This window comes from Podarcis tiliguerta, assembly GCF_965153285.1.
Source record: "Podarcis tiliguerta genome assembly, chromosome: 12".
Taxonomy (NCBI): domain Eukaryota; kingdom Metazoa; phylum Chordata; class Lepidosauria; order Squamata; family Lacertidae; genus Podarcis; species Podarcis tiliguerta.
The window spans coordinates 34,197,077-34,218,163 of NC_139545.1; the positions used below are offsets into that span (position 1 = coordinate 34,197,077).

Consider the following 21,087-nt stretch of genomic DNA (forward strand, 5'->3'; position numbering starts at 1 on the left):
ACTTGTATGTGTGATGCTCATGGTAGTTTCTCTGGTTTGCAAATGTGCCCAATATTCTTTGGCTACTGAGAATGCACAGGTCTCGTTGGGCTGCTTTGTGGTAGATGCCACCTTTTGGCAATGTGTTCTACTTCTGCAATTTCTTTGGTTCTCCCAAGCATGTTAATACCTCCCCTGTTGCTTTCAGTGGCCACAAACCTGTCAGCATTCACCACTTGAGTTCATTATTAGAAGTGAAGATATATAGAAAAAAGCACTACATACAGATGTTCTTTATACATTAGAACATTTTATTTGCTTTCTACATGTTGTAGAAAAATGGAACAAGGCTATCAGGTATTGTTGAATATCCATTGTCATTCAAATGTTGGTCTATAATGATCACAAATCAGAACCCTCTCCCAACACCTAAGCAGGGCACTTCTCTCCCTAAGTGGCAATGGAGTTGTCTGCTCAAACTGCAGTGAAGGCCCAAATGGAGCAAGATATTGGGAGAGGATATGTGCCACTGCAAGTCCAACTGGTGTGTGTGTTTATGTGCGTGTGTGTGTGTGAGAGAGAGAGAGAGAGAGAGAAAGATTTGAAAAGCTAGAGGCAAGGATATGTTTGCATCCATTAGGTACCCACATTCAAGGAGCTGGGGCAGAGTAAGAAAGTACTGATTGACTTAGAAACACCAAGAGCTATCCAGGTCTGGTTGCTGTGCCCAAGGTGGCCATTTCACACCAGCATACTCTCACATACACCCCTCATATTCTATTAACAGTCTTGGAAGCGGCATAGGCTGTAATTATTTGTCATCACTTGATACCACACATGTCTGTAGTGTCAAATACTTGCCAACACTTACTTGACACAGATTTAAAGGAGGTCTTTATTTAGCATTATGTGGAAAAGACGATGATATCTTTGTTTTATAAAGGTTAGAATGTTAGGGGAAATGACATGATTGTTATTTCTGTACTCAACTCACATTCCATTAAATAAGAGGTCTAGAAAAGGAACAGGGGATGGGGGAAGAGAGAAAAGGAACCACAATTGCGTTCTATATTAGAAAAAAAATACATACACAAACAGAATGCTGCTTACAAAGGGGGGAAAGACCATTTTCTATTAAGCATTTATGCACATATTTGGTGATTTAAACTGGAACCAGAAAATTAACTTCACATTTTTGCCATCTTTAAGAAGACACAGTAGCATCCATTTTCATTCATTCTCATATCTGCTATATGGATGGTCAGAATCCTGAAGGAGACCTGGGGAAAAAGCAGGACAATTAAAAGAACATATTTAAGAAAATATTTTTCAACCAGGTAGCTAAAACATAGCAAACCAGCTATGTTGCCAAGGATGGTACAGCCCAATATACTGCACCAGTACATTGAACCTGTTCTGCCATGTCAAAATTTATTTATTTAGAGCACCTGTACCCAGCTTTTCAGCCAAAAAGGATCCCAGAGTCACTTACATACAAGCAAAACAAGCCTACCCACAAACCACAAGGAGAAAGGGACAGAGATGGAAGAGGAAAATCAAAACTCAGACACCAATTTCTAAACAGTTGCTCCTATAGTGACCAGCTGGCATAATTCAGAGGCAGGAGGTGGCTGATGAAGCTGCACTTCCAGCAAAGCTGATGAAATGAGCCCTGCTTCTTATCCCTCCCATTGAGGCAGCCTGATCAAATGCCTGCCCGCAGATGGCAGCTGAGGGGAGAGAAGGCCTGATGGAGATGGCCTCTCACAGCAGAGCTGATGAAGTGAACTCTGCTTCCAAATTGCAAATAGAATAATATCATGTTATCACAACAAACTAGGTTGTCGCTTGGGTGTCAGGATGAACATCAAGTACAAAAAAGGTACTGAAGTTCTGCAGAATGCAGCCAAGACCAATTTTAAGGATTATATGATCTCCATTTATAATAGCGCTACTGGAAAAATATGATGAGCAGCACCTAGAAAAAGTAGACAACACTCCAACACCTGATGAAAAGCAGCTCAACACACAGACTAAGAAACCAGAAACACTTGCCACTGTGTGAAAAGAAAAAGTGAAGGCAAATTCTAAATAGATAATTAAAACTTGGAAGGCTTCAAATCATACTTCACCATCCACCAAGAACTTTAATCAAGGCTTAGTTCCCACAGACACAAAGGAGTTTCATCATGTCTAGTCTAACCTGATTACTCACCAATTAAGGAAGCAATTAAAACTGGCATGTAGTGTCCACACACAATGACATTATCTATTTTAAGAGTACACTGATATGTATAAACAAAAGACACTCATAGCACAAGCACAGCACAGGAAGTGTCATTATGAGAGTACTTAACACTGGAGTTATGAAGTATTACATTCTGGTACAAAGACAAGTAACAGAATCTAAAAGTAGGGGTGGGGAGGCAAGAATGTTACTTGCTCAAAAATGTAAAGAAGTCCCAGCAAAAGAAGAATGGATACAAAAACTTATGGAATAAGCAGAAATGGCGAAACTTACCAGAAAAGTAAGAAATCAAGATAACAAACTTTTTATAAAATAATAGAAATAGTATATTGAGTATTTACAAATTGTAAACAGATAAGAACAATGGCAGAATTATTGTAAAAACCTGCAGTTTCATAAGAGGTATATATTTTAAGTAGATGAATAAATAAATTTAAGGAACTGCAGAAAGAAGGGGAAGGAAGTCAAGTTGTGAAATGTTAAAATGACTGTAAAATTATTGAAATGTATAAACCCAAAAATTATAAATAAAATATATTTTAAAAATAGAATTAGGGGTGGAGAGGCAAGAGACATTAGAAAGCAGACAAAAGATATGAGCTTAGTGAATAGCTACATGGTAATCAGATGCAGAAGACAATGTGAAACTGTATAGACAGGCTGATATGCCAACACTTAAAGAACATCATTCACAGAGAAAAGGAGTCCCAGCCCTTCAATGACTATTTGTTGACCAGCAATCAGATGCATACAGTGACACATACAAACAGGTAGGCAACAGTGGCAAAATCACACAACAAGCAATTATAATCTAATCTACTGATATGCACAGTAAAAGATATCATACAGAATTGTCGACATTCAAACATGGACATGGTTCAGGCTTCAAACACAAAGCTTTAAAATAACTTCCTGATAGAAACAACCCAAACGACCAAACAGCAAGAAGATCATGCAACCTATGTGTGCCAACTGTGTCTATCCACTTTATAAGCATGCCTTATCACATGGAGCACCTGGGTGGCCAAGCTGTGGCCCTTCAGATGGTGTTGCACTACAACTCCCACCAGTCGCAGGTTAGCCCCACCTGATGTGGCAGATTCTCTCTTTCAATAATGTTGCGAACTACAGCAGATCTAAAGGGAAGGTAGCATGTATGAAGGTGACTCTGCCCTTAAATTATTCCAAAGAGTCAGGAAAGGTCTTCACCTACTGGAAAGTAGTTCTTGTTTGAGACTATATCCACTAACAGGGAAAAAGGAATTAATTCCCTGACAACTGGGCATGCTGGATAGGGCAGATGGCAGTTAGGGTTCAACAATACCCGCAGGGCCATAAGTTCCCCATCCCTAATCTACAGATCAGTATGGCCCGAAGCTAAGTATCTAAAGGACCTTCTTCAGTTTTCTCTGCCTTCAGACATTAAGCCAGCAACAATAGGTAAAATGGTTTCACTTCCAGCCAATTATATTGGCTCATTCTGACCATGACTACATGTAGTTTGGGAACTTCTTGGGTCCTTGGCAATATGGCTAAGCAGCAGATGACTGAGAAGCATGTGGCTAGTCAGAGTGGGGAAGTAGAAGGTGTCAGGAACACACTGCAAATCCAGGAATGCTTAAGAAGACTCAACATGGATTATGCAAAGGTAAATCCTGTGCCAGTAACCTTTTAGATTTTTTTTTTTTTTGAAACATTAATAAGCTTGTGGGCTTCAAAAAGCTTTTGGCCAAGCCGCTTGAGCAAATTTATAGCAGGTCCGCTTACAGATCAGTAACTGGCTAAAGCACAAAAAGCAGAGTAGGAATAAATGAACAATTTTCACAATAGACAGATAAAGAAACACATACTCGGGTAGTCCACCAGAAACTGGCCACTGGTCAACCAGTGGACCACAATCTACCTTCTGTTGATTCCCCTACTATACGAAAGAGTATTCAGAATCTAAACAAAGGCATAGCATAAAATGTTGTAATGTTTTACTTGCATAACAAACAGAATTGTAGCACGTATGCGACAATTGCATCTATTTCCTTTGAAAGTTACCACAGTGAAAAATAATTTAAATGCTGCTCAAACTCATTTAGCCATGAACCTATAATTTAAGCAATCAAACTGTATTCATACCAGGGTTTCTTATAAAAAAGTGGCAAATCGCGTAACAAAGAAACTACTCAAACCGAGTAGTCCCACTTATTAAAGCTCTATTGCTTCCAGTGCTCCCAAAGGACTGTGGCTAGAGTGAGCAACACCTGCAATGCATTATAAATTTATAATTACCATTTAAATGGAGCAAGAAAAGCTGATGGGTGAAATAGGGGTAAAAAGACATTCCCTCAAAGCCAAACAAGGCTGACATTTCTGATGTTATCTTAATTTAGTGATGGGTTAGCAAAGCATTTGCTACTCTCCATTCATTCTTGCCTATTTAAATGAGAAGACTCCTCTGCACACCACTGAAGATGGGAAGATCTAGTGCATTTACAGTTTTCTGCAACATTCTTTATTAGGCCCTTGTTGAGTGAAGTTTGCAATGATGTATGGACCAGATCTATATTAAACAGGAGGTGCACTGTTGCGGAGAAGGGATACCAACTAGAGATACTAACTAGGCAATTAGTAGTGCTTAATTTTCAAAAAATGATGAAAGCATCCCAATTAAATGCTTACTGTCCAAAGATATAGAAAGGAGCTGCTTACATTAATAATTCAAGCGATGGGTATTCTGTGATCATGCTGCGTAAGCAAAGCAGTATGGGTATACAATGTTTCTAGTCCTTACAGTAGTGAAGATTTTCAGATTTAGGAGCAGTGCCCAGTGAACTTTCAGAAGCCAGGGAGACTAAGTGACACTTTAATAGATATTAGCTAGGGTGTAGCAGAATTGTGCAGAATAAGAAATATGCAGGATTTTTTGTAGATTAATAGATTGCTTTTAATTGTATGCACAGTAAATAATTCCGATTTCTAATCCTGGGCACAGGACTCACCTCACTTATCCCAGTACACTGTACATATGGCGCTGTCTCCTCTTTTACACCATGGCATAAATTCTTCTTGTCAATAATTAGAAGACTAGATCATAGATGCAGCTGCCTATAAAACTTGGGCTGAATTGTGTTCCAAGCACTTTAGTTCAACATGTAATTCAAATATCCATAAGCTACTAGAATTAAGAGCAAAATAAAGTACTAAAAAGAAAACTCTACAGCAGTAAAGCCTGCAGATGACTTATACTTCACACTACCTTTCCATCTACATGATCTCTCTAGGCACTCAAGCAGCTATAACTTTTGATTTAGAGAGGGTGAAGCAATATACTACAAAACATGTTACTGTAGGTTAATAGCCAAAGAGAGTTTGACTATTGAGTGTTTTAATATATGTTTTAATATACCTCACTCTTGTGATATGATACAAATAAACTTGAGCTTTGTGTCATAACTGCAGGCAACAGCAGAGTACCAATGTGTTGTAGTTGATGGTACTGTTTACTGTAATTTTTGAATGGAGTGTTTTTAATGTTTTATTCTGTTATTAGAATGGATTATGTGCATGCCATCCTTGGCTCTACTGGAGGCAGGGTTAAAATTAACAAATTAATTAAAAAGTATTTCCCACCACTGCCTGTATTTTCCCTCACCTCCAAGACACTATAAACCATTAGGGGCTAAAGAAGGCTTTTGCTTCCCTCATTCACCCTCTCTTGCCTCCACCATTCAAAATTAAACAAAACTCACATATTAAACTCACAATCTGGTGTTGGGATTGTGCTCCATAGACAAGCTAAGAATTAAACGTAGTCTCTTAGGCAAATGTTCAGGGTAAGGGCAGATATACTGCAGGAGAGTTAAGATCCCAAATTCACTGCAGAACCATGGTCTGGCATCTGCAAGACCCGCTTGCCATCTTATAAGAAGACCAGCAAGACACTGAAACTGCTTTAACATCATATTTTTATCATAAATTACCCTGCAAACCACATATAATATGGAGACCATATAACAAATAGGTTCCAGCAGCATCCAAACTCTTTTTTTGGGACAGGGAAGGTATGAAGATGTATTTTCCAAATAGTTCATGATTAAGAATAGGTTACTGGGGTTAAATATTGGGGGAGGGGGTGTTAAATGTGAATTATACATACCATATTTCTTCCGTATCTCATCATGCTTGACTTTTCTTTCATGTTTTCTGAAAAGTTTATGAACATAAAAAACAAATACTTGAAGTAATTTTAAGCAAAATACGACAAAGCAATATACTTAACTCCTGCTTACACATTAGCACACAAAGATAAGTGGAACACAGATCTTGCCCCAAAATAAACTCTAGATAGAGGACTGCATCAATATATTATGTTGCACTGTGATGCAATGCCTATCACAGTGTAATAGGCAAATGTATGGGTTTCCAATAAATGATGTATGCATACTGAATAAGCATATTCTTATTCTAACATACGTAACAGCTTGTAAAATGAAAAGTTTTTTTAATGGCTAAGAAAATTAACTTCTAAATTGTGGCAATACACAAGGAGATTTTTTGAGGTTTCAGTAGACAGATAGATGCTATATTAGCTTAGACAACTTTTCTTCTAGCCAGAGGTTGTCTACAAAAAAATCCAGGACTGATCATCTTAGCAGCTGATGTTAAATGGAATGCTGGGAGATCTCCTGCTGCTCAATAGTCCAAAGCCAACAGTAAATTTAACATGACGTGAGGGACATGAACCAAACTACAAAAGACTAACATTGCAGTATCGTTTGCATGATTCTTACAGGGTTCTTGGGACTGACTTAGTGCAAAAGAGTTAGGACTTAGTTTTATCCAACTAATATGCAGACTGCATCCCACCCTAAATTTGGGACAAAGATAAGAAGCAAGACTAGCTTCTACTATTGAACCACAGTCCTACCAACTTACTATATGCTGGTTCATATGTAATGATAAACTGCAGTATAACACTACAGTAACAAGTATCAGCAAGCCTGAGCAAAGTGTCTGGCTTGTGCAGTCCACTTCCCATGCTGTCCCAAGAGGAATTCTGCAAATATTAATTTCCGTTTCAAAGAATCTGAGCTTCTCTGTGCCCTGTTTAGGGTGGAAGCATGTTTCAGAGAAAGGGCCTTCTTGGTGGTTGCACTCAGATTATGGTAAGCCCTGCTGTGAAGTGTGGCCTGATTTATGCAGTGCTAATTTTCACCAGTTGTTGAAGACGGTTTTATTCCTGCAGGCTTCTGTTGTATGTGGCAGATGATTTTAATGCTTTAGTTTTAACTGATGAATGTTTATTTCTGGTCATTTTATATTCTTTTATGTAACTGCAATTTTCAGGTGTTGAAAGCTGCCCAGAGTGGTACTTTAGCACTAAAAAGTGGGATATATGTTTTCTTAAATGAATATATAATCAATACTTCTGAAGAAACATGCAAATGCCGTATTTTCCATGTATAAGACTAGGGTTGTTGTTTTTATAACCAAAAAAGTAGGTTTAAAGTAGGCTCGTCTTATGCACAGGTAGTTCTGAGGGGTGTTTTCTTAATTTGGAGTCCCCAAAAATAGGGGGCATCTTATACATGGTGGCATCTTATACACAGAAAAATAAGGTAACTGCACAATCTAGATATATGTATAGTCTAATTTCTCTTTGACTTAGAAAACTAAGAAATCAGACATCCTTACTGGAAATTATTGCTGTTTCTGTCTGCCTGCATTCTGTGTTCTAGAAATTTGGCAAGGGGTTAAAAAGTGTTTTTTAAAAATGTACATCACTATGGGTGCTATCAGGCAAACAGTGTGATTCATTTTATATTTCATATAAAATACTACCATGATTACTATTCACATATAGCACAAATAGACTCTAGCTTTGAAGATCCTCAGGAGAACAGCTAACAAAATGGATCAGCACCAGGGCAGAACATCTTGCTATCCTGGAGCTGTAAACAGAAAATCTGATGACTCACCCAATACTGCTTCATTCTATTATGCTGCCTTTCCTCCACCACTGTCTGGAAGCAAACCTGTATATCTACTTGTGCAAGATAGCTGACTGCCCTCAAGCATCAAATTATTATTTTTAGGGTTTCAAAGCCTCTAGCTAGCATCATGAGTTGCATTTATTGAAACCCTTAGGAGCCAGCTTACAAGCATATTGCCTAATAAATACTAAGAGTGAACTACTGCAATTAATGCTTACAAAGCTTTATAGCAAGGCTATACTAAACATATCCCTAGCTGGACTCTTTTTTAATGACATCTATGAGCAAAACTTATGTGTTTAGGTGTTTTTTTAAAAAAGAAAAGCTTTGAAACATACCGCTGAAGTGACTGCATTTTTTTTTCTTCCCGATCTCTGATAAATCTTTCTTCTTCTTCAGATGGTCGCCTAAGAAATAAAGCACTTTTTGTATCAAAAAACTATAATTTCTGATATATAGTTTATGAGGAATTTATGTTTGTTAATTTACCCATACATTCACAAATTTGCAGCATTTTCTCTACAAATTAATCTCAAGTGGTATCTTATACTGAAGAATTTGAAGCTGACATTAACACACACTTGAAAGTCATGATTCATTGACTGCACCTTATGTGTCATATATTTTGTAGAATAAATAAGAGTGTTGATAATTCAAGATAAAAATGATGATCTTGGATATCACAGTATGGGATTAGTTGACTGGGAACCATTTCTCTGACTAGCGGTAGATTATTGATTCCCTTCTTGAATTCACCTGAGGAAGTGTGAAATAGGAATCAGAGACCAAAACATGGTTCATTCTAGCTTTTAACTTTCTAGCTTTTAACTCACCAGCATCATAACAAGACATATCAAACTGATTTAGGTTAAAAGACAGATCTTTCATCTGCTACTTCATATGAGCATATTGAGGAAAAAACACTGACACCCAGTGGACACAATGTGTAATGGACATTAAAGAATGAGCCCCAACATATCATGAAAGTGCCTTTAATGGAATTTATGTTTCAGATATCCAATGTGTTTCAAGTGTATAATACCTTCTTCAGGAAACTGTACATTAAATTTAAAAAACCCCAGTTCTGACACGAAGTTTACACTCAATGTAGAGCAGACTCATTCTGTACTGGGGATCCCTGTAATTTTTGTAAACAAAGACGACCATACTATGTATGTTTTTCAATCAGGTGCTTAAAATCACATTTGTATAACCCTTAATTTCAAGGACAACTTTATTATAGATAAATGGTGACAAAGTCAGGGGGAGAAAAATCAAGCAAAGTTACTAAGAAAAACCATTTACCCTCTAGAACGACGTCTGCGACAGCAGTAACAGCAGCAACATCCTATAAGGAGGAGAAGGAAGCCTGCTACAACTGCAATGCTGATGATCATAGCCTCAAAGTTGACTGAAAATTAAAAGCAGAATTTTAGTACATGCAAAGGTTGGCAAAGGAAGGAAATACAGTAACAGAGAAGAGCTCCATGCAGGGAAGCGACTAGGGCCCATTAGAAGACCACCTTGCAGCAACTTACATATTATATCTTAGTGGAATGACTGGAATTCACTTTATGTGATGAAGTAGATGGGCCTGTCATTGTGAAATGTGTTCTTCTAGTTTAGAGATTCCATCTAACTGGGTCCAAGGTACTGCCCTGCACATTTTAATAGGTTAGTTCTTATATCAAAGATCTTAAAACTGGTAATTAAACTTAAAACTAAGCATATTAAGATAGTCAGAACATTAGCACACGGTCTGTTTATTTAAAAGGGCAAGTGGAATGCTATGGAATCCAAATTTCAATTTTATCCATTCTCAAGTATGTCTTCTACAATATTAGGCAGATATCCTGGAAGAAAATAGAAAACAACCACTAAAGAAAATGTCACATTTCAAAATGAGAGAATTAGAATTACATGGGTAGCAAAATCAGATATTTTCAACTTAAACTCCACATGGGGTTAGGCAAAAAAACCATCTGCATTCCTTCTACACATGTAACATATAAAGAGAACTCATGTACTACGACAGAGCTTTGTGAACAGTGAAATCTATTTTTGATAACCCTCTATACACAAGTGGATCTGAAGTATTGTAAGAACTCTTCCCTCATATAAACAATTTAAAACAAAGAGACATTGAATGCAAGGCTAATCCATAGTTTAGAACAATGGGAATAGGCTACAGCAAGCTTTGGGCTCCCATACTGCTCCCGGCCCAGCCCATGAAATCAGCTTTCATTTCCATTTTGATTAACTGTGGTTTGCTGTTTTGTCAAAACCAAACAAACTGTTGTTAATCTTAACTATGGTTTGCTTGAAAAGAAGTTAACTTCCAACCATGATTATGGAGTGGCTTGTTTAGAATTTAGATGATATGCTAAACAGCACTTCATTAAACTACACTTAATCTAAAACAGGGCGGATTTGATTTAAATCAAATCTATTTAAATCATGATTTAAATCACTAGTCAGTAAGACTTGATTTAAATCTTTTCTTTTTTTTTACAGAAAGACTCATTCTTGCTGGTATAATCTTAATATTTACAACCAGATGAAGGTTTCATTTTTGGAATAATAAATTTTCAGAGTAGTTTTTACAGTTATATCAAAAATTACTATTAGAAATACACAGACAGATAATTCTGAAATTATTGTGAGGTTTAATAAGTTAACTGTTTATATTTGGACAACTTTTCTGCTGTACTTTATTGGAAGGAGAAAAATAAATTGTTTAATTGTTATTAAGGAAATGATTATTTAACTAAAACAATAACATTATAGCATATGTGTCCATGTTTGTTAACTGATGTGGTTAAATGGTTGTTGTTTTAAAAAATCCTTAAGACTGAGTCCTAGGACACATGAAAAACTTAAAAGAAATCCTCATTTCCTGATGAATAGCCTTTGGACTACAATGTAACTTAAATAGAAAACTATCTCTAGAAAGATTTTTCCTCCAAAAGCATTTTATTTTAAAAATCCGATTTAAATTTAAAAATTCAAATTTTATTTTCTTTTTTAAAAAAAACATTGATTTTTATCCACCCTGATCTAAAATTAACGTAGCAACAACCTATTACTTTCTTGTGACCATCTGAGGGGAAACTAAGATCATTATCATAACATTATACCATGATGTGGTATTATAACTGAATGCAACAATTGTGCAAGCTAAGTGAGTTGATTAACTGAACGCAAATCAGAGAAGACAACTTCAGAAGAGGACAACATTATCCAGAGAACTTGACTTTATTCTTAAGCCTACCACTTAGCAGAACTGTGTTTTTTCTGTTCAATATCAGAGATCAGCAGTAAACAATTCAGAAACAAACTTCCCAGAAAAACAGTCTCATTAAAATGGAAGCTTCAGGAAATCCAATGGTGATTAGTGCTGTGTGCAAGACTACTTTTAAGCTTATAAATAGTCCATGTAAGGTAATGGTGCATATATGAAATACTGACTAGTAGGAGAACTCCAGTTAAGTACTTTTGCATGAAGAATTATGATCATCATTTCATGGCTTCCATTACAAGTAACAATAAATTAAAGACAATCACAATCATGACCTACCCCAGCAAATTGCCCAATAAGCGTCTGTAAGTTTACACAGCGAAGATGGTGGAATGAGTTTCCTCACAGGATAGTCCATACAAGTGGAATTGACATGGCACCAAAGACACTAAGCAGAACAAAAGTGAAAAATAAACAGAGGTAGTCTTATCAGGAAGTATGCAAGTCAACCACTCAATCTTACATTTCTTGAGAAGTTAACATAGTCTGAAATTAAACTAAAACGGAGCTGTAACTTAACATTTTCTGTGGGGAGCAGGTCGTGATTGAAGCACACCCTCTATGTCAATTTTTGAGGTATTAAAAGAAGCCAATGACAGTTTTACAGTTAGTAGAAACTACAACACTTTTCTTCCTCTGCTCCTGGTGCCCTCTCCCAATGGCAATGTTTCCTGGGTTCAAATGACACAATAAGCCAGACCATGAATTGGGTTGCAGTAGGAGAGATGTGCAGAAGAAGCTGCCATCTTCTCTCTGGGAACCCTCAAATTCACATATATTAAGCAATGGTTTGACTTAGCATCACATATGATCCAGGTAAATGAAGGTCAGGCTTATGTTTCCTCAAGGACGAGACTAACACTGCAGCATTGTGAATGTCATTCATCATTCTGTTACCATAACTACTCTAAACTTTGTCAGGGTTTACAATATATTTATTTATGTTGCTTTAGTAACTTCACAATAGCTCAGAAGTTACTTTGTTCACATTGTAAGAACTGTACAGTAAGATTTTAAATGAAATGTTGGTGTAAATGTGCTAGTAGGAATTTACAGAAGAGGTAAGATGTTCAGCAGTTATTGCCCAATCTTATTCCTTGCCTCCACTTCATTCTATCTTTCCAACACTTTCTCCTACACTTTTATTCTTCCACTGCTTCCTGGCTCTGCTCCTTTTTTCTGCCCTGTTGCTGAACCTATAGCTGTGAAAGGCGCAGCAAAAGGTTTCCAAAGATGCTTGCTCTAAATTGTTACTGCCCAACTGTCCAAGAGCAGTTGGACAGCAGATCCTGGGTTAGATGCTGGTTTAACACAATTAGGCTATTCTTTCGGACAAAACAACTACTGAGTACAAAGGGATATTATCTATCTGAGCTACAGCTTAAAAAGAATATGGGGCCATTGTACCACACCAATACAACTAAATCAGTCTTTACTTCTGAAGAGTACATAACCAAATTAGGGAAAGTGAAGAAAACGTTCAAAAATGGGTTTTAAAATGTAAACAGTATAACCAAATTAGGGAAAGTGAAGAAAACTTTCAAAAACGGATATTAAAATGTAAACAGTCTCACAGTCACAAGGCCAGTGCTAACAAACTATCTGCAGTTACCACAAGTCATTCATTGCTATTAAATACAGAAGAATTGTGTACTATTTATAAGAATTATGTACTATTTAAACAAATGGACATCTTATAAAAATAGTTTTCATGACTTGGTAATGGTATGCATGCAAAAGCAAGCCATGGTTTGGCCAGTTATGACTAATCCTCAGATTCCTACTCTCCCCAACTTCCTCCTTGGTTTTTTCAAACAAATCATACTAGTCTCCCTTTATATCCAAACCAATCAATTCTTAATTTGTTCCAAACAAAGTAGACCTGGTTTATATATTTCAACAAAGAAGGAAGATATTGGAGCCCACAAGTATAACCAGAAGGGGAAACATAAATCCCAAGGATCGGTCACAAATGGACAAGCTATTCTAAAAGTACCTGGCCGATCTGTCACAGCAAGCATCTAAAGGTTCAAGGCCTTCTCCCTTATGGGAGGATCCCTTTAGCACCATCACTGCCTGGAAAAGCTCTGCTGAATAGCCACATGAGGATGCAACGGTAAGCCTTCTTCACTGCCACCACTACCACTCAGTAGGTGCAAACATGCACTCTTAACAGTGGTGGTCAGTTGTACTTGGTACACTATTTGTTCCACTTATGCTTCAACAGTGATGCAGCCTATTTCACTGATCAGAGCTCATCTGAAAACCAGGAAGTCAAGCATAGGAGAGTGCTCAGGACTGACTCAATCTATGACCCTTCCCATCTCACCATTCCACAGTGAGATCAGGGCCTCAGATGTGATCAGCCATGCCAACTGGAAACTTCCCTAGAGCATTCAGGAATCCCTTAGATTCCATTAGCGTCTTGCTACAGAACATTCTAAGGGGTCATCTATCCTTGCAGGGTGGCAACACTATCAATAGCCTAAATCGTACAAGGAAATTGTTGGTTGATGACAACAGGGTGATTTGTACTTTCTCCGGACACATCTACAAGTCTTCCATTTGTGAGAACCAGATTGCAGGTATAAGCTACTCTATACATTGGGTCTATGATGTATACTGAGATAGTTCCATAATAGTCATGACAGCTGGACTTGTTAAGATGGTTTCATTATGCATGTTTAAATCCCCCAGAACCAAAGTTGGGGGGGTTTCAAACACTAGCCCCAACATCAAATCTATCTGCTCAGGGAAAGAAATTGTTGGTCAGCGGAATGGTCATTATACTGACAGAATCCCTACTTACCTTCTCTAGCTCAGCAGCAAATACAACCTCTCACAGCTAGATTTCAGGGAGACTGGTTTCCTGGTGAGGGACTGAAATCCAATAGACAGCAGCTCCTATCTACATTGGTGCTGCTTGAAGTACTTGTTGAGTTGGGGCAGTTGAGTAAACGCAGACCATTGTTGACAACCCTGCTACAATATCTGTTAAAAGCCTTGGCAAACAGTTCTGACCATTTTGTACATACTATGTTAAAAACTTTGGCAAACTGCTCAGTATTAGAGAAAGTTTTGATATCCTTTTGTGTTGTTAACATTGATATATATATTTTAAAACTGATGCACTTTGAGAAGTTGCTGCAATGTATGCTTATGTTGTTTTCAAACCAGATGTTTATAATTTTAAGAACTCTATTCTATAGAGTCACAGTCGCGGACTGTGGGCCGGGGGGGAGGGGTGGCACTATTAATCCGGGAAGATTGTTCTTTCAGGGCTCTACCATCGCCATCGATCCCCGGCATTGAATGTGTCGGCCTAGTGTGGGGCTCCGAGGTGAGCTTGGCTGTCTGGCTGGTGTACCGGCCACCTAGCGCACCAGCAGCCACCCTGTCAGGCCTGCTGGAGGCTGTGGCTGGCTGGGCCTTGGAGTTCCCTAACCTATTGGTATTGGGGGACTTCAACATCCATGCTGATGCCGCTCCCTCCTCACAGGCTCTGGACCTGGTGTCTTCCATGGCGACACTAGGGCTCTCCCAGTTTGTTTCGGGCCCCACACATCAAGCAGGCCACACGCTGGATTTGATCTTTGGTGTCGGTATAGATGTGATCATGTTTCCCTCAATGAAGGTGCCATGGTCTGATCACTGCGCTCTGAAAGCCAGGATTGACGTTCCACCCCCACCCTGCTTAGGTGGCGAGCCGATTTGGGCTCGCCCGCAGAGGCTGATGGACCCTGATAGATTCCGTCAGGCCTTGCGGGACCTTGCTCCCCCTGGCGACTCATTGACTGAGCTTGTTGAGGGCTGGAATACCCAGCTCCTAGCAGCCATCGATGAGATCGCACCTAAGCGCCCTCTGCGACCCCGCAGAAACCGGGCTCCCTGGTTTACCGAGGAGCTTCGGAAAATGAAGCGGGACCTCAGACGGCTAGAGCGAGTATGGCGGGGTGCCCGTGACGGAGCCTCAAGAACATCTTATAGGGTTTTTATGAAAACCTATGAGATGGCAGTGAAGGCCGCTAAGAAGTCCTACTTCTCGGCCTCCATTGCATCCGCTAGCTCTCGCCCGGCGCAATTATTTAGTATAATTAGGTCCTTAACGTCCCTTGAAGGACAGCCAAATTTAAATAACAATTCGACACACAGCTGTGAGGCATTTGCGAGCTTTTTTGCGGAGAAGGTCCTGTTGCTCCGCCATGACCTCCCTGCCAATTTGGACACAATAAGGGAACTGGAGGCCCCTCGACTGTCCTCGGGTCCAGTATTGGACCACTTTGACCAGATATCCCCAGCCGATGTGGACAGACTCCTCCGAGCTGGAAAGCCCACCACCTGTCCTCTTGACCCGTGCCCGTCTTGGCTGATTAGAGCGTGTCCAGACGAGGTGCGGGCCCCCCTGGGTGATATCATCAATTTGTCCCTTGGCACCGGGACATTCCCAGGGGAACTGAAGGAGGCAGTGGTGCGCCCGCTCTTAAAGAAAACATCATTAGATCCTTTAGATCTATCCAATTACCGCCCGGTTTCGAATCTTCCATTCCTGGGTAAGGTGATTGAGAGAGCGGTTGCTGAACAGCTTGGTAGGTTTCTGGATGAGACATCGGCTCTCGATCCATTCCAGTCCGGCTTCCGCGCTGGTCATGGGACCGAGACGGCTCTGGTCGCCCTAACAGATGATCTCCGCAGGCAGCTGGATCGAGGCGGGTCGGGGCTGCTGATTCTTCTAGACCTGTCAGCAGCCTTCGACATGGTCGATCACGAACTCCTGGACCACCGCCTTGCCGACGTGGGGATTCAGGGCACAGTCCTTCAATGGCTGCGCTCGTTTCTCTCTGGTCGGGGACAGAGGGTGGCGCTTGGGGGGGAATTGTCATCGCGCCACTCCCTGGTGTGTGGAGTGCCTCAGGGTGCGATTCTCTCTCCGATGCTTTTTAACATCTTTATGCGCCCCCTCGCCCAGCTTGTCCGGAGCTTTGGGCTGGGCTGCCATCAGTATGCTGATGACACCCAACTCTATCTGTTGATGGATGGCCATCCTGACTCGGCCCCAGACACACTGACCAGATGCCTGGAAGCTGTGGCTGGATGGTTTCGTGGGAGCCGGTTGAAGTTAAATCCTTCGAAGACAGAGGTCCTCTGGCTGGGACGGGGCGATATGGGATTGAGGGGGCAACTCCCATCTCTTGCGGGGGTGCAACTAGTGCCAGCATCGTCCGTTAAGAGTTTGGGTGTAATCTTCGATACCTCCCTCTCTATGGAGGCGCAGATTACAGCTATAACAAAGGCGGCTTTTTTTCATCTCCGCCAAGCTAAGCAGTTGGCTCCTTATCTCTCTCGCCCTGACCTAGCTACTGTGATCCACGCGACGGTCACCTCCAGACTGGATTATTGTAACTCGCTCTACGTGGGGCTGCCCTTGAGACTGACCCAGAAACTCCAACGGGTGCAGAATGCCGCAGCGAGACTCCTTATGGGGTCGTCACTGCGAGATCACATTCATCCAGTACTATATCAGCTGCACTGGCTCCCGGTGGAGTACAGGATCAGGTTTAAGGTGCTGGTTTTAACCTTTAAAGCCCTATACGGCCTAGGACCCTCGTACCTGCGGGACCGCCTCTCCTGGTATGCCCCACAGAGAAACCTACGGTCTGCAAATAAAAACATCCTGACGGTCCCAGGCCTCAGAGAGGTTAGGCTGGCCTCAACTAGAGCCAGAGCTTTCTCGGCTGTGGCACCAATCTGGTGGAACGCTCTGTCACAAGAGACTAGGGCCCTGCGGGACTTGACATCTTTCCGCAGGGCCTGTAAGACAGAGCTGTTCCACCAGGCCTTTGGTCAGGGCGCAGCCTGACCCCCTCCTCTGGCAATCTGCACAGGGTCCTGCTTGCTGGTTGCCATCAATTTGTTTCTGATGGATTTTATGGTGAAAAGTTTTTAGAATGTCGGATTGTTTTTATTGTTGTTAGCCGCCCTGAGCCCGGCTTTGGCTGGGGAGGGCGGGGTATAAATAAAATTTATTATTATTATTATTATTATTATACTAATTTAAAGCAGATTTTTAAACATTTGAACTCTGCACAGAATTATGAGTTGTAATTATCAAATCAAGGGGAGCTGTTTTATCCTATAAAAGTCAAGTCATGCCTTAAGTACACAAGAGACTGGTGGATCAGATCAAATGCCTATCAATGCAGCTCTGTTCTCGGATATCCGCAAGAAGTCCAAAAGAAGAACTTGAATGCAACAGTGCTCTCCCCTTCAAGTCTACTGTGTAAAGCAACTTGGTATTACAGCACATCACTTTGAGCATATAGTTTCTTGCAAAAGCACAAAAAATAAAGAACAGTTTTCCAAGGCTCCCTGAGAAAATAGCAACCGGTTCCAGTTTCCATGGTGAATGAGTCAGTTGTGTGAGAGTTTGTCCAGTAAATTTCCATTAGAGAATAAGGACTTCCATTTTCTACTGAAGTGCAGCAACAAATACTTGCAAAACATTTTCTTCTGCCTGTGCATGAAATATCCACTTATGATATCACTAGAAAATCCCCCCGGATATAAAAGTGACTAAACTTACTTTGGTATTTTTTACACATTCTTCACATGTCTTTTGAGTAAAAGCAGCACATGCTGGAAAGGAATAAAGTTTGCATGAAAAATGAAGAACTTAATTGAATCTATTATTTTTCTGACAGCTATGAAATTTGAATCTGAACTATGCTAAAACACTTTAGAATGCATTAAAGAACTGTAAATCCTCCAAAACAACTTCCACCCATTTCTGTACTAGTCTAAACTCTGCTTAGAGATGTCAACAAGACATTCAGCACCACACAAACACACCCAAAACACTTTTGAAACAGGATACTGAATCTTAGGTCTGGCCTTACATTCATCTAGACAAGAATTAGGGTTGGCATATTTCAGGGGCTGCTAACTCAGCTCCCATGGGTGTGATGGTACCAGTGCCTTTTTTCTGGGGGGACGCAGGGGGCGCACACCCCTAAATATTTTGTAAATCTAAGTTTGGCCACATTGAGCGGCAGTATTTCAATATGAGGGACGTGGGTGGCGCTGTGGGTTAAACCACAGAGTCTAGGACTTGCCGATCAGAAGGTCGGCGGTTCAAATCCCCGCGACGGGGTGAGCTCCTGTTGCTCGGTCCCTGCTCCTGCCAACCTAGCAGTTCGAAAGCACATCAAAGTGCAAGTAAATAAATAGGTACCGATCCAGTGGGAAGGTAAACAGGTTCTGGTTCACCAGAAGCAACTTAGTCATGCTGGCCACATGACCTGGAAGCTGTACGCCGGCTCCCTTGGCCAATAAAGCGAGATGAGTGCCGCAACCCCAGAGTCGGCCACGACTGGACATAATGGTCAGGGGTCCCTTTACCTTTACCTATTTCAATATGAGTAGGAAAATGAGAGTACCCCTAAACATTTTTAAAGACAAAAAGCACTAGATGGTACTCATGAAGGACTTATTTGGTGCCCCCAGGATAATCTTTCTGATTTACAGCTTTCGTTTTTCACTTGTGGTCTGTAAGTAATCAGCTAGCTTCAGCCACAGTTTGAGCTGTGCCAGTCTCTCATACAACGAAGATAAGCCTCCTTGCATGGAAACAGAACACTGGCACGGGATGGGAGATAGGAAGGGAGGAAACAGGAGACAAAATTAAGTGGATATACACCCACAACAATCCAGTTCTGGGTTATTTAAACTATTAGCCATTATCCCTTATTTGTCACTGAAAAAAGGGGAATGGGCTTCCAAGTCCTGCGGTCAGTTATGTCGGAGGAGATGTCACCATGATAAAGGAGGCAGTTGGGGGGGGTGAATCGAGGCCAGGGGGCAGCAGTTAACAGGGCAGGTACGTCCAAAACGGCTATCTAGGTTGGGATGAGTGCAAACAAGACCGAGAAGGGGAACTTTCAATCCCCGGAAACTGGCACTATAATACACCTGCCCATTTTAACAGTTCCTTCTTTGAGCCAGAGAAAGGGAAGTTGCCGTCGGGCTTCCTCGCGAGGGCAAGAGGGACGCGCGACTTGTACCTGAAGGTGCCCGACATGGGGGAGGGGGGTAAACAAGCGGGGGAAACGGCCCGGCCCTCCAAGGGCCCAAAGAGAGGCCGCTCCGGCCCCTGCCTCTAACCAAGACCAGGACCAGGGAGGAAACAAGAGCAGAGCCACCCCCCCTCACCCGCCACGACCCGTCCCGGGCAGCCCAGAAGGGCCTCCTCGCTTACGCGTAGCGGGAGATGGCGAAGGCGACGCGGTGGACTCCATCCCTGTCACTGGGCGGCACCACAGCAAGAAGCAGCACGGCAGGCAGAAGGCCCAAAGCCGCGGCCGCCGCCGCGGTTGCCAAGACAGCGCGGCCGTCTCCCGCTCCATCATCTTCCTCCCCTCACGGCGGGCCTGCGCGGCCCGGTCCACTCCCCTCCTCAGGTGATTTAAGGAACAGATCGGTCCTTCTCTTGCGCAAGCGCACTCCCACCGGCCGCCTCAGGGCGAGCAACGGCACAGTCTCGAGCACGATTTCCTCGCTCCGCCCACTTCCCTCTGGGGCACCTATAGAGAGGGTGAAGCTGGGAGTCCCGCCCGCTTCCGTGCTTTTGCGCTCCTCCCTCGGAAGCCGAGGCCCGCCCCTTTCTGCCCGCCTCTTCATGCGGCCGCTTTCCCAAACAGGTCATGGATAACCGAGGGCACCTGTCGAATAGTTTCTCCAGCCCTGGCTCGGGCGAATGTGGTTGGTTGAGAAGGCCTGTCCATCTGGTCCTCAGTACGACCTAGGCCACGCCCCTTCCCCGGCGCTCTTCTCAAGTGCTTTTGCAGGGCCGGAATCCTTCAGCTGCCATGTTGTTTTTTGGTTGCCCTATGGAGCGCGTGTGCGGAATGCTGTGACGCATTTCGTTTATTATAGCTATATGCCATCTTTTCCTCTAAGGAGCTCAAGGGGGTGCACGTGGGTGTCTCCCAATTTTATCCTCGCAGCAACCCTGTGAGGTAGATTAGGCTGAAAGGCAGTGGCTGGCCCACGCTCACCTAGTGAGCCATCATGTCTGAGTCGGGGTTTGAACCCTGGTCTCTCGGGCCGTAATCCAACGCTCTAACCATTAACACCACACGCTGTCTCATTGTGGGGCTGGACTATAGCTTACAGTACAAAGCAAAGAATCCCATCCATTCTCCATCGCTTCTCAAGCTACAGTATAGTACAAACGTGCAATGGGACCCCCACTTTCCTTTCCAGTGAGCCCTCGTCTGCTTTGAAGCATTGGCAAGAAATGCCACATGCATTTCATAAAATTGAAGGATGAGTGTTACTAGTTTTTTTGAAGGCTGAAATCCCTTGCATACTTGAAGTCCACTGAACACTGTATGACTTACTTCCAAGTTGCAACTTAACATGCACTTACTGGTAACTTGTGCGCATTCAGCTCTCGGCATAAATAATAAAGGGTGGAAAGGGGGTAGATGTCCAGGGGGGAAAGGCTTTGGCAATCCCACCCACCATAGCACCCAATGTGTTTCGTCTATACACAGTTTTGGCTTTAGGCACATTCCCTGAGT

The 21,087-nt window shown here is 41.7% G+C and overlaps 1 protein-coding gene across 1 annotated transcript; it reads right to left on the minus strand.

Annotated features, from left to right (window-relative positions):
- Positions 1-269: 269 nt before the first annotated feature.
- PTTG1IP2 (PTTG1IP family member 2) lies at positions 270-20,227 on the minus strand. The gene is made up of 7 exons (XM_083405843.1): positions 19,761-20,227; positions 18,090-18,142; positions 11,789-11,897; positions 9,517-9,622; positions 8,550-8,618; positions 6,375-6,421; positions 270-1,259 (listed from the first exon to the last, which is right to left on the minus strand). Exons 1-7 carry the CDS (start codon positions 19,909-19,911, stop codon positions 1,210-1,212), a joined length of 585 nt encoding a protein of 194 aa, XP_083261969.1. The 5' UTR covers positions 19,912-20,227; the 3' UTR covers positions 270-1,209.
- Between the last annotated feature and the right edge of the window lie 860 nt (positions 20,228-21,087).

What these genes read in the sequence shown, in the direction of transcription:
- PTTG1IP2 (XM_083405843.1), bottom strand. Translation starts at nt 19,911, where the DNA reads ATGATGGAGCGGGAGACGGCCGCGCTGTCTTGGCAACCGCGGCGGCGG. An exon ending in AATGTGTAAAAAATACCAAA is followed by an intron (nt 11,898 to 18,089) that starts GTAAGTTTAGTC and finishes TGTTCTGCTTAG; the next exon opens with TGTCTTTGGTGCCATGTCAA. An exon ending in TTATTGGGCAATTTGCTGGG is followed by an intron (nt 9,623 to 11,788) that starts GTAGGTCATGAT and finishes TTTAATTTTCAG; the next exon opens with TCAACTTTGAGGCTATGATC.